Source organism: Chlamydotis macqueenii, chromosome 1, assembly GCF_036417535.1.
Source record: "Chlamydotis macqueenii isolate bChlMac1 chromosome 1, bChlMac1.mat, whole genome shotgun sequence".
NCBI lineage: Eukaryota > Metazoa > Chordata > Aves > Otidiformes > Otididae > Chlamydotis > Chlamydotis macqueenii.
In genome coordinates, this window is record NC_141556.1 from 68,080,026 (window position 1) to 68,093,556 (window position 13,531).

General features: G+C 37.0%; 1 protein-coding gene across 4 annotated transcripts in view; it reads left to right on the forward strand.

Moving 5' to 3' along the window:
* The window catches only part of ERC1 (ELKS/RAB6-interacting/CAST family member 1), a 294,214-nt gene that overhangs the window by 150,503 nt on the left and 130,180 nt on the right, over positions 1 to 13,531 (forward strand). For all 4 annotated transcript variants that reach the window (XM_086755609.1, XM_086755591.1, XM_086755602.1 and 1 more), the window contains one exon: positions 11,839 to 11,974. In XM_086755609.1, coding sequence (XP_086611735.1) covers positions 11,839 to 11,974 — 136 coding nt within the window. The remainder of the gene's footprint in view (positions 1 to 11,838; positions 11,975 to 13,531) is intronic.

Sequence of the window (13,531 nt, forward strand, 5' to 3'; positions counted from 1 at the left end):
AGGCTGTTGTTTGTTGATCTTTTCTGATGACTGTGAGTATTTCCCAATTACTTGTAAGATTAATTAATTGAAGGGAGAAAATGTTCTCCATGACAGGCTACATCAAGGCAGTTGCACTCATGAGGGGATCAACTCAATTAAAATCTTAATTTTGCCTCATTTGTCTCAAGGTCACTAAATGTCATCTAACTGGACTTCTGTAAGTCCTTTGGCAAAGTGGCCGACAATATCCTTCTCTCTAAATTGGAGAGATATGGATTTGATGGAGGGACTGTTTGGTGGATGAGGAATTGGTTGAATGGTCGCATCCAAAGGGTTGTGCTCGATATCTGGATGGAGATCTCTGATAAGTGGTGTCCCTTAGGGGTCCATATTGGGACCAGTACTATTTAACGTCTTCATCAATGACATAGACACTGGGTTCAAGTGCACCCTCAGCAGCTTGGCAGACGACACCAAGCTGGGTGGTGCAGTTGACACACCTGAAGGACAGGAGACTGTCCAGAGGGACCTTGACAGGCTGGAGAGGTGGGCCCAGTATGAACCTCCTGAGGTTTAAAAAGGCCAAGTGCAAGGTCCTCGACCTGGGTCAGGGCAACCCCGAGTAACAATACAGACAAGGGGATGAAGGCAGTGAGAGCAGCCCTGCTGAGAAGGACGTGGGGATAATGGTGGATGAAAAGCTGGACGTGAGCCTGCAATTTGTGCTTGTAGCCCAGAAAGCCAACCACATCTTGGGCTGCATCAAAAGAAGCATGGCCAGCAGGTTCAGGAAGGTGATTCTCCCTCTCTACTCTGCCCTGGTGAGACCCCACCTGGAGTACTAGAACCAGCTCTGGAGCCCCCAACATAAGAAGGACATGGACAACTTGGAGAGGGTCCAGAGGAGGGCCATGAAGATGATCAGAGGGCTGGAGCACCTCTCCTATGAAGACAGACTGAGAGAGTTGGGGCTGTTCGGCCTGGAGAAGAGAAGGCTCTGGGGAGACCTTTTAGCAGCCTTCCAGTATCTCAAGTGCGCCTACAGAAAAGACGGGGAGCAACTCTTCAGCAGGGCCTGTTGCATTAGGACAAGGGGTAATGGTTTTAAAATAGAAGGAGGTAGATTCAGATTAGATATTAGGAAGGTTTTTTTTTACAATGAGAGTGGTGGAGCACTAGCACAGGTTGCCCAGAGAGGTGGTGGATGCCCCATCCCTGGAAACATTCAAGGCCAGGTTGGATTGGGCTCGGAACAACCTGATCTGGTTGGAGATGTCCCTGCTCCTTGCAGGGGATTTGGACTAGATGACCTTTGAAGGTCCCTTCCAACCCAAACTATTCTATGATTCTATGAAATAAGAAGTAGTTCACTGGAGTAGTGTAATTTTCTAAAGACATAATTTATCTTCCTCGGTAGATATGTCAAACTGATGAACTTCATGATACTCGGGATATCAGTGAGGGTACGCTTGAGATAGCTGAACCATGAGCCATGTTGTCACTACATTATTTGTTTTTTCTATGCTCCTTCAGAATATTTAAAAAAATAATGTATTTATTTGAAACACTCGTGGACATACTAGTTCTGTAGCAGATCCACTTACCGTGAAATGATAGAAATCTCTCTTCAAGTGCATAAGCATATGTCCATACATATATGTCCACCTTGTCCATGCACATTACCAAGACTATTACAGAAACCTTCGATGAAGAGATACTCTTAAGTGTTTCTTGCAACACTCACTGAGTTCTCCAGAAACTCAGTGGTGTTCGCTCAACATGCAAATTATTCCTAGCTGTATTCTGGATTCCTACAGCTGACAGACTGAAAAGACAGTATTACAGCTGTATCAGAGAAGGAGAAACTAAGTCATCTACGCTATTTAGATAGACTATTCAGCCCTGTGTGTGGTATATTTATTACAAATAATGCTGCTATCCCTCATTTTCCAGGCATTCAAAAGTCTGTAACAAATCATCTCAGTAGGCTCTCTTCATATTAACCTGATGTGAGCTGTCAAAGCCTGTGCTACAGAATGTATTTCATAAAATGAGATACCTCTTAATAAACCTGTATGCTAAGCACCTGTAAAAAAAAAAATATGCCAAGCATGCCATTCTGAGAGACATTGTGGTCCACATTCCTTACCAGAAATTGATCTCACCCAGTGGATACCACAATAGAGCTGTATGCTTCCCATCTCAGACTCTTATGATAATAAAGATGCTGTAGCAGGCTACGGTTGGATGGGCATGATAACATTGCTTTTCAATCAATTCCCTCTTTTTGCATGCTTTTCCCAGTATAGTCTCTGGGAATGTACAACTTTGGATCAAATTTGGCACAGCTTCTTTATAGCTAACGGGGTAAACGCTTTTCCATTAACATCTATAGAGAGAATCTCTTCAGAAGACTTTTCTTGAAAACCTTTTTGTTTTTAAGAGATAAGCTAAATTATGTAAAATTTGAGTGTCCTAGCAACATAAAATCATCATAAAATCATTTATCCCTGAAATTGATTGGTTTACATTTTCTCAGGATGGTCCTGCTAGTGTCACTGTCCTCACATAATTTTCTTAGAGCAAGACTGTGAATGTTTTCATGCATGTTTTTCTTTTATATCAAATCCTCTTCGACTGAGTTGGTACATTCACTGTGCTTTCTTTTTTTTGTTTTGGCAACTGCTTGGTTTAGTACCTTTTGCTGAAGAATAGATTTTCAGTAGCTGTCAACTTGGAAGTGTAAGATGTATTTTGATTCTTTAACATATGCTGTTTCATAATGGCAGGATAATATCAACTGTTACCTCAAATTTCTGCAAATTTTTGGAAGAGGACTTTTTTTCTCTTGATAACTTGTTCAGTATGTGCTGCAAGGCAAACATAAGCTACTCTAGCATAGTTTTTAAATGCATTGCTTTTGAAGTATTGTTCTGCTTACATTAGAATTAGTTTTTTGTTTTGTTTCAATGGCTGATTTTGACATTCAATTTTTCTTTTAATTATTAGTTGTATCAGGTGTTATTCTAGAAGGAATGAAAAGATTGCATACCCATATGAAAGAAAACAATTGCTGTACTTTGATTTGTTTTCTTTTCTGGCTAGTGGGACTGCAGTTGAAAGAGACATGTGTGATCTTAGATTGCAAAAATACCCTCTGAAACCTCAATAAAATGCCATTCATAAGGAAGATTTTATTGCTGTTTAGAAAATACTTTTTTCAGCCAAATGGTGCAGGTCTCTTGAGCAGAGAGCAACTGGCTGTGTGTGATCTGTTCTCAGGGCAGTTGGCTTGTGCACTGAAGTTAGAGGCAAAAGGAACAGCACCTTTGGGACTTCTTCCCACACTGTTAGGGCCAAATTCAACTAACCCAGCGTGCTGCAGGCAGAAGGAACCCACACTGAGGCCTAATCAGCCATTTTATAAATGTCATTTTTGGCTTTGCATCTGTTTGCTCAATTAACAAAAGCGGAAGAAAAAATACAACAGAACAAACTTATTTGTTGAACTACTGAATGCTTTTATTAAGGTCCTTAAAGTATTAGTATTTTTCTTAACAAAGGAACACTCATACCATTATCTTACAGATTTATTTGAGTTCACCTTGAGTTTTTATTTTTTAATGCTCTTAGCTTCAATAAAAACTAAAGGTTGCGAGGTTTTAAGGTTGAAGGTTTCTTTTCTAGTTCAATTGCCATCAGCTTTCAAAAATAATTATAGAACTTGACAAGTAATTAATTTTATATTAATCTCTGATGTCTGATTTTGAATTTGACATCCGTTACGGAATTACGGTAATGTATTCATTATTTTCATCACAAAACGTGCTTCCTAGTAAATAGATGCTGAGAATTTAAATAGTTGGGAAGCTGCACATCAGTGTTGTTAGGGGGCTTTTTGGCTGCCCGTTAATAAGCGCACTGAATTATATCTGCAAACCTGGAATTATAGATTAGTGAAAACATGAAGTGCTGTTGATGTTTACCTGAAGTTTTTAGGGTGCCTGCTTTTTAGTTTGTTTTAGTATGTTGTATCTGGCCCTGTCTGAAGGTGAACCTTTGGTTTGCTTTATTTTATATGGACTTGTTGCACTAAAATGAAGACAATTCTCCTACTCTCTGCTGTTAATCCCTCAATTTTAGCTGGTTGGTTAAGGCACTTTTTTTTTTTTCTTGCAGTTTGTTTGAGAATACTGAGACAACAGTGTTTGACTTCACCATTGTTTGTGTGTAATGGGGCTACTGCCTCATGACTGGAGAGCAGCCTGGTTTATTCTGGTTTTATTCAATCGAGCAATTGAAGGGAAAAAATAAGTCTATTTTCCCTGAAATAGGTTAGTTTGGTAGTGCTTAGAGCATGTGTGAGAGACATGGGCTTCTCATCCTTAGTTAGATTTCTCTTTCTATTAATGTATTTATTATGTACCGTTCTCTGAATTCACTAACTGTTGATACTGCATCATTTTACTCTAGCGTAAGGAAAATTGTTTAGTTGTTTCCATAAATGCGTGTTCCCTACTGATCGCTGAGCAATAACATTTCACAGTGGAAGCGCCTGTAGCATTCGGATTTAGCATGTGTGATTTTGATTATATTTCTTGGTCTTCTGCTAGATTGAATCAGAGATATTAATACAGGAAGAGAAAAATTTAAAAAATACATTCTATTAACCTATAATTACACATATGGCCAAATGTGGGATGTTGTTGTGTTTGACAGTTGACCTCTTTTGCCTCGGAGAAGCTTAGACCTGAGTTTGAAGGCCTGTAATTACTCATGCGGATAATTGTTAACACCAAGGAAAGAAGGCAACCAGTGTAGAGTTGAGATCTGCTTCTAGTCTGCCTTCCACACCTCTTGATTCAGTCACTATTAGGCTCGTGTTCCTAAAATGTGGGGCAAGCTGGTTTCCAATAACCTTTCTAGTCTTTATCCCTTGTCCCCCCCCAGTGCTATCTGAACACACACTTTGTTTTTAAAAATCAAAGTTTCCTAGCTTCAGGAAATGAAGTCTACCCTCCCCATCTCTTGAAGCCACTGTGGGACTTCTTGACTCACATAGAGCAGACCAGTTAAATTTTCAGGGTCTGTTAATATTTTCATTGGCATATGTTCACTTGTCATATAAATGGCACATAACAGGCGAGGAGCAGTATAACAAAATGATGAGAGGTTGTAGGCTCACAAGCAGAAAAGGTAACTGGGTGCTGGAGCTTGTCAGCTGTGCCTCCAGACAAGAACAACTCATTGAAAGGATGTTCACTGGTCTTCTAGCTCAGATGCATTGTGCAACAGAGGCAATAATATTAAACTAAGCCATTTGAAAAGCATAATGAAATTACAGTTTCTTTTCCTTAGTAACTTAATGCACCATTTTTTTTACCTTAGTATAATGTTGAAGAATAGTGATACGCTACTTAAGAAGCGGGGCTTGCTAAGTACAGCCCAGTGAACCAAAGGAAGAGGCCCAGATAATGCCTACTGTTCTAAAAAAAATAAATCTCACCTTACTAAATTCAACGTAGATCTTCAATGGTGCATAACTTCCCAGATCCTAATTTTTCAACGCATAAGATAGGGAGCTTTGTCCAGCCTTTGGCAACTTTCCTTTGACTGTCAATCAGACACCCAGTTGTGGTGATGGGACTGTGTGATGTGGTCAGCCCTGTTTCCTTCATCACTTAGCTTATTTTAGCTTATTTTCATCACTTTCCTTTTCTTGAGGTTAAGCAATTAGGCTTTCCAAACACTGCCATTGTTCTCAGTGGTTTGGTGATCAACCACTGGTAAGGTGAGTTTTGAACATCTAAAAGCTAGAGCAAAACTTTTTAGAACAGGCATTTTTCTTATTTTCAAAACAAAGTAGCATTTTTGGGAAGAGCTTCTCCATGGCTTCCTTCTGTTATTCTTCCCAGAATGTAAATGTTTTGCTTTGTGTACCAAAACTAAAAAAAAACAAACAAAAAGAACCAACAACAACAAAAAAAAACCCCACAACCCAAAACCCAACAACTCAGCTACATCACTCTGTTTATGGTCTTCTAAATTCATAAGTTAAGGCTGAGAATGTGGCCAAATAAAATATTTGGTGGGGCAGACCTTAAAAACAAAGAAGTGATGAAGGAAATGGTGGGAGTAATGTAGTAAGTTAAACACTTTCCTGTGAGTTTTAAATCAATCCATATCAGATCACTAGTATCCCATTGTGTTGATGTTGTTGATTTTTTTTTGCAGCAAAAAATGTCTTTTTTTTTCCTCACCCATCTAATCATTAATGAACAAGACTGCTAATAAAGGTCTGGACAATTTAGCTGCTTTTTCCTACCTTACAGCATTTCCTTCTGGATTTTTTTCCCATTATAGTGTGGTTTGCACTCTGACCTGAATTTCTGTAGTATTATAGTCTTTCAGATGACTGCTCCATTTCATGTCACAAGTGAATAAATGCACTCCTGTGTCTCTTAGGACTACAAAGTGCTTTGAGGTCTTATGCAGTGATAGCAACTTCCTCAAAGGAGGCAGTGGAGGAGGAGGTGCTGATCTCTGGTGACCAGCAATAGGACACTAGGAAATGGAGTGAAGCTGCATCAGGTGAAGTTCAGGTTGGACATCAGGAAAAGGTTCTTCACTGAGAAGGTGGTTGGTTGCTGGAACGGGCTACCCAGGGAAGTGGTTACGGCACCAAGCCTGTCAGACTTCAAGGAGCATCTGGATGACACTGAGTCACATGGTTCAGTTTTAGACAGTCCTACAAGGAGCACGGAGTTGGACTCAATGATCCTTATGGGTCCCTTCCAACTTGAGATACTCTTCTATGATTCTGTATTATACATTGTAGAATCTAATATTTCATAATACAAGGCATACTGTCAGTTTTGAACTAAATAATATATTACTTCATTGCATACAGGTTTTTTTTTCAGGTTTTTTTTTCAGTAATCATAGAATCATAGAATAGTTTGGGTTGTAAGGGATCTTTAAAGTCATGTAGTCCAACCCCCCTGCAGGGAGCAGGGACATTTCAGTAATGATGACCATTGCATCAGTTTAACTTTCGTTTAGGAGCAAAGTGTACTTTAAAGCAAATGAAGTTCATCTGTCCATCAGGATTAGTAGCTGCAGCAACAGTGGACTGTCCTGTGGGTGGTGGTAATGCTACGTCAATGAAGGCTCGAGCTAAACAATCTTTCTGACATGGCTGACTGACACATAGAAATATTTTCTGAATATCTAAGTCAGATGAATAGAACTGGCTGTTTCTATACAGCATCTGTATATTTTTTCCTAGTGCACGTATTCATTAGGTGAAATATAGTACGTATGCATACATTTTATCTTGAAAGTAAGCTTCTGTGGTGGTTCAAATGCATTGTAAATGTTTACTTATACTTGAATTATTTTAAAAACACTTTTGTATGTTAGGTGCATAACTGTGAAGGAAAATATATTAAAACAGAATTTTAAAATTCAAATTAACTTATGCATATTTTCAGTTAACATTTTGTCATCTTTTATTTTACAAGAAGAACATCTGGAGTTATGTCAGAAAAGATAACCAGATGAGGATAATGGCTTACATTACTTTAACATGTAGCATGGAAATCCGTATGAGGAAAGAATTAACAGCTATATGTGCTGATGTGCATTACAGTTAAAGATAATTAGATTAGTAGTAAAATGCAAAAAATATTTGTGTTAGTACAGAAAAAAAATTAATTTCATGAAAGCCTTAATAAATAATAGGACCTATAAAGCATTTAATCTTATTAGAGAGGAAAACTTCTTGTGATTATTTTAATTCACTCCCCATGGTGTTCAGCTATACCTCATCACTAGAAATTCAGTAATTTTGTAGAGAAGTGGAAAGGAGTGGACTTTTAAAGTGATGCAGCTTTGTTTCATTAAAAAAAAGAGTAAAGTCATAGACATTCATAGTTATTTTTGCTGTCCAGATTGAGAAATCCTGTGGGTTTTTTCAGCAGGCATATGGCTTAAATTAGGCACCCAAAATCAAAGGATGTGAAATCAATAATTCTGAGAATCTTGGCCCATCTTTAGTTGAAAGACTTTGGTTTTTTTTTTTTTAAACTAGAAATTCTACTTCCTTTTCTCTAATATAGTCCATTGTAACAGTACTTGGCATGACATATTGTGAAATGAAGGATTCTAAGCAATGGAGAAGATTTTTCACTTTTGAGTGCTAATTTTTTTTAGGAATTGGATCTCCAGAAAAAGTAATTATCTGAAAATTGCTATTAAAAATGAAAAAAAAAAAAATTTCCAGAATGAATGGGATTCTTCAGTGTAATTCAACATAATAAACATTCTCATTAGATTTTTCTTCTTTCATATGTGACTAGAACTTTTTCATTATTTGATTAGAGTGTGACTCTGAGAATAAACATCTTCTGAGATGAGGTAGTTTTTGATTTTGTTAGTTTTGATATTGTTTCTGTTGGTTCCAGTGATATCCTTCTTTAAAGGTTTATCTCATAGAATCTGAACTGGCTTTCCAGTTTTTATTAGAATCACCAGCATTCTTTCTCTCTGTAGTCCCATTTTAAAAAGATATGTTGGTAGGAATATGTACTTAAAGTAATATTTAATGCTCTATATCTCTCAGAAATTCATATGCTCTTTATTTTATGATGAGAATTCCATGTGCACGTTGCAAATTGGTGTTTACTCAATTGCTGTACACTAATGCTTTCTATAAAACACTCATAAATCTCTAAGCTGTTGCCATCACTGGAATTAATTCATTCTCTTTGTGCTGTCTTTAGTCTTGTGCAGTTTTTTCGGTTTTAATAAAAAGACTTTTACAGGTTAAGGATTTCTTTAAAACTTTACTGCCCCTTTGACAGGGTTATGTGCTGTATATGTGTAATTGCATTCAGAAGAGTTAAAAGAACATTAAGTTTACAAAATGAAGCTCTCAAACTGAGGGAATTCCAGAGCATTGTATCTTTCTGCAATCCTAATTAGCTTCCTTGTGCACATATATTATGATGAATCTTTATTTTCCTCTTGACTGTCTCCTCATAGAATGTACCAGTTGCAATGTGCTCACTTAAGATACATACTTTCTGTACATTATTTTATTGTTCCAGTTCAGTATGTGGTCCAGTTCTGCACATTGTTCAGTTGTGGTGTGAAGATGAAATTGTTCTATAACAATCATCGGTGATATTTCAGTGTTCAAAATAGCAACAGAACTCTTATTGATCAGTGAACTGAGTGATTACAATTAATCAAGCTTTTAAGGTCTGTTGATATTAAAAATATGTGTGTATGTGAGTGTATTTAAATAGTTTTAAAATATTGTTTGTATATATAAAAACATGATTCTCTGATTTCACTTTGAAGACTGAAAGTTACCTGACAGAGAAGAAAGAGGATTCTTTACAGAATCACAGTGTGGATTCTTTACAGTTTCACAGAATGTTCAAGGGCTCTGGGCTTGTATGTGCTAAACCTTTTACACGGTTATCTGCATGAAGTATTGTAAAAGTGAGAATTATCATTTGGTACCATGAGCATTGAGATGAGATATGTTTTCATGCATCAAATGGCTGCCTGCCTTTTAGATTTATAGATTTCAAGTTTCACGTAATGTTCTCAGTTTATACAATTAAACAGTTGGGGAAATTTTAGGTAATGCCATAGATAACCTGTATCATTTGAAAGGTTTATGGCCCAACCTTTGTTGCTTTTTGACATCAAAAGTGTAGAGTGATAGTTGTATCCTGCACATGAATTCAAGTTTCCAAACAGTATGACAGTTGCGAGGATTGATCTGAGTATTACAAGCACTAGGTATTTTCAAGACTTGCATCTTTTAAACTGCTTTAGGAAAGCTTCAGTTTGTCTCAATATATCTACCTAGTATATTAGAAAGACATTCATTTTTGTTAAGATATGAGAAGGTGTATGTCAATAGTATATATCCTTATAATTGCTCCTTTCTTTGAAATACATATTTTGTTTGAAAACGTTTTGGACCATGTGGGAGATGATCTACTTCAAACATATTTTGATGAGGGTTGTGGCTTTATTAATATTATTGTCTCCTATCTAACCAGGAGATTACAGTAACACAGATCAGTTTCCCAACAGGTGAATCTAGGTTGCCAAGTAAAAATAATTAATTCTCCTAATTTTAATTTAGAAGTTGAATAACAATTTTCACATGGAATTAAATGCTTACATATTTTCATTTTCTGCATTGATTTCACTGTACTTTCTATGTTTATTTTATTGGACAGATAGAACCGTGTATTGTACAAGCTGAGTTGGTGCCAACATAATATTTCCAATAAGTTGTTTAATCACTGAACAAGTCTGCTTTCAAACTGGGCAATACGCCCATTGCCAGTGTGCAGCACTGGGTTAGAATAACTTAGCAATTATAACGGTTGTGTTTAAAAAACATCCTGACTCAAATGAGCTGTAACTGTTGGACAAGGTAGTTAAGTGTGCCAATAATTTTTTAACTTCATCAGAAAAGGACTTTCCTTTTTTTTTCTTGGTCTCTGGAGACCATCAGCACTTTTTCACGCTAATAGGAGTTTTTTTAGCACCAAGGGAAATTTGCTGTCTTCGCAATTTTCCCAGATCCGGTTGGCTTACGTTGCAAAAAGCGGAGCTCAGTCTGGAATGTACATTTTTTTGGAAGAACTCAAAGCACTGACTAGCCGTATGCCACATAATTTGAACATGTATGTCACGAAGAGATATGTTCTTGATCATACTTTTGTTAAGAGTTCTAAAGAAAATATCAAGGTAATCAGAGTTGTTTGTGGTCTGTTCTAAAAGTATTTCTGAAATATAGAAGAAACATTCTTCCCTCTCTGTGTGGAAAACATACTAGATAGGGAGCTAGTATATCATTCAGCTTTCTAAACAGTAAATTAAAGAGTGATCTCTACTACTTGCATGATGCTTTGGGGAACTCTTGTAACCAAAGAATCTATCTTTTATTCCAAAATCCAAACTCCAGGTATAATTATGGAGAAAAGGGCTGAGGAAGCATAGCTAGCCTGTTTTGTTTTGATTGGACTAAAAGTTTAGACTTAAGTTCTCTGTGGTCAGGAGGCTGAGATTAAAGGGTCTGTAATTAGATTCAATACTCCATGTGTCTTAATGCCCAGAAAGGCCAAACCCTGTCTGCAGGCAACGGTAGTTGCCAGGATCATCAAAAATAATTCATAGATGCAAGTGAAAAGGAAATTATGCACACTTCCTGAAATAGTTTGTTCTTACTTGCTCTGTCTTGTTTCTGTAAAAAGAAGGGATAGGAAATCCTTCAAAATATCTAGTAAACAAGTAGAACTTGAGGTTGAAAAGAAATAGTTTTAGTTCTGGGAACAGATTGCTTAGATCTTGTAGGTAGTCCTCTATGTTCAAGTAGTGTTTCATTAATTTTTCGTTTTGGTCCTCCTGTTTTCCTTGCATTAGATATAGTGGTACCCAAGGCAAAATAGCCTATTAGATATCTGCATTTTTTATATGTACATGTGTGTATGAACAGAGAAAAGATTTCTATGTAGCACATACCACATAGTCACAAGAGGGCAGGTGCATCTTTTGATTAATAGTTTATACCAAATAATAATTAAGGGTTTTGTTTCAGAAATTTCCATGTCTAGGTTAATGGTAAAGAGCAAAACAAAGTGGTTTTTTTGGTTGAATTAACAGTTGAAGGTAACACTTGAGGATGAGTTTGGTGTTGATGACCTTCTGCAAACAAAGTGACGGTACTTGAGGGTTCCACTCTTCCCCAGACCAGCTCACCAGCGCTGGGAGTAACGGGTGTTATGCTCTGGACTGCGCTCTGACTGCTCTTCTTTTCTACAGGCAAGTTAAAGATCAAAATAAGAAAGTAGCAAACCTGAAGCACAAAGAACAAGTGGAGAAAAAGAAGAGTGCACAGATGCTGGAGGAGGCCAGGAGACGAGAGGATAATCTTAATGACAGCTCCCAACAGCTTCAGGTAACATGGGAACTGAATTAAAGCAGTGTGGCCGATCAGCCAGGCTTAGCTACCTTGCTCTCCTGATCCACTTTCATAGCTGTTACCTAAGAAATCTGGTACTGGTTGTTTAAAAGGACACATACATCCCAAGGCGCTTCAAAGAAAGCAGCCTCTCTCAGTTGCCTTCATAGCTTACTCTGTTTTCATAAAAGAGAAAAACAGTTTTAACTGTCAACTCAGTTATGAAGTGCATCGTTGAAATAATTTTATCGTTTTGGTGTTGAGATTGGTGTGGCATTTCTTTCTTCGCTGCTTTTCTAATAATCTTTTGCTTTAGCTGTTTTGTGTATTTTCCCAGCTGTTTTTACCTTATATTGGTGCCTTTTCTTCAGTAAATGAAAGATAACCAAGTAAGTATTCTTACAGTGAATTGAAGTTATTGTGGGGTAGCTGAAGGACCATGTTTTCTGTGTTAACTCATCCTTGTTTGACAGTGAAATCTTACTCTTCCTCATGAATTCTAGTCAGTTTGCTTTATTTCTGAAATGATAACATGCTGCTTCCCTGCAGAATTACCTGGTTACCTCAAATCTGCCTAGGTATATGAAAGTCACTGGTATGAAAGCAAGTCAAATATTCTCAGTATGTTATATGTTATTAGCCATAGATGGCTTATCGGATGGTAAATTTTCAAATGCTATCATAAAAATGTTAAACTGCTGCCATGAAATAAAGCAATGATACCATGATGCTAAGTGAGGAGATAATAGGTTAGGTCCTGTTTCTTGTTACCAGCTACGTATGCCAGTATATCTACAATGAAGACACAGAATAAGTCCTAATAGTTCACTAGCAAAGATAAATCTCCTCCTTAATTTAAAGATGTATTTCTTTATTCTGTTCTATGGAATTCCAGGGTGATGATTTCAACTCTTTAAGAACTTTTGAAAGAACCACAGAAACATGTGTCTGTGTGGAATGCTCTCAGATGCACTGTTTTGTGGTTTACCCCCTCGACTCCAGTCCTATATGTGCACTGCACTGAAATAGTTAAGTTCCAAGTGTGTGAAAATTATTTCATAACTGCAGACTTTTATAAGAGACTGGGATGTGGGATTTCTACATCTGCTAATGGGTTTTGTGACTGTATTGCTATAGCAATCCACAAGGCTCTCGTTATGTGGCAGCTTAAGTTCAAATAACACAGTCCTCCTTCTATTAGTGAAATGTCTTTTAAAATTCCTAAAACTAATATAATATTTGGTTAGATTTCTAATCTGCATTTGAGTAAATCCGTATTTTAAGTTTTAAAAGATAAGTGGCACTTGATATTTGCCTTGTAATTCTGTGCATGGTGGTTTATTTATCAAATGATACCATTCCACAAGTTAATCTTTTTTTGTTTTGATGTAGCACTTTCAGATTTTAAATGTTGTGGCTTTCTTTTCTGGCTTTTTTCCTCATCATTATTATTTCCCTTTTAATTTTTTTTTCTTTTTCACAAATGGAATGCATTGGAAAAAGCCTGAAATTAATTTTCTCTCAGCTCTTATTTGCATACTAGAATTGTGGTGG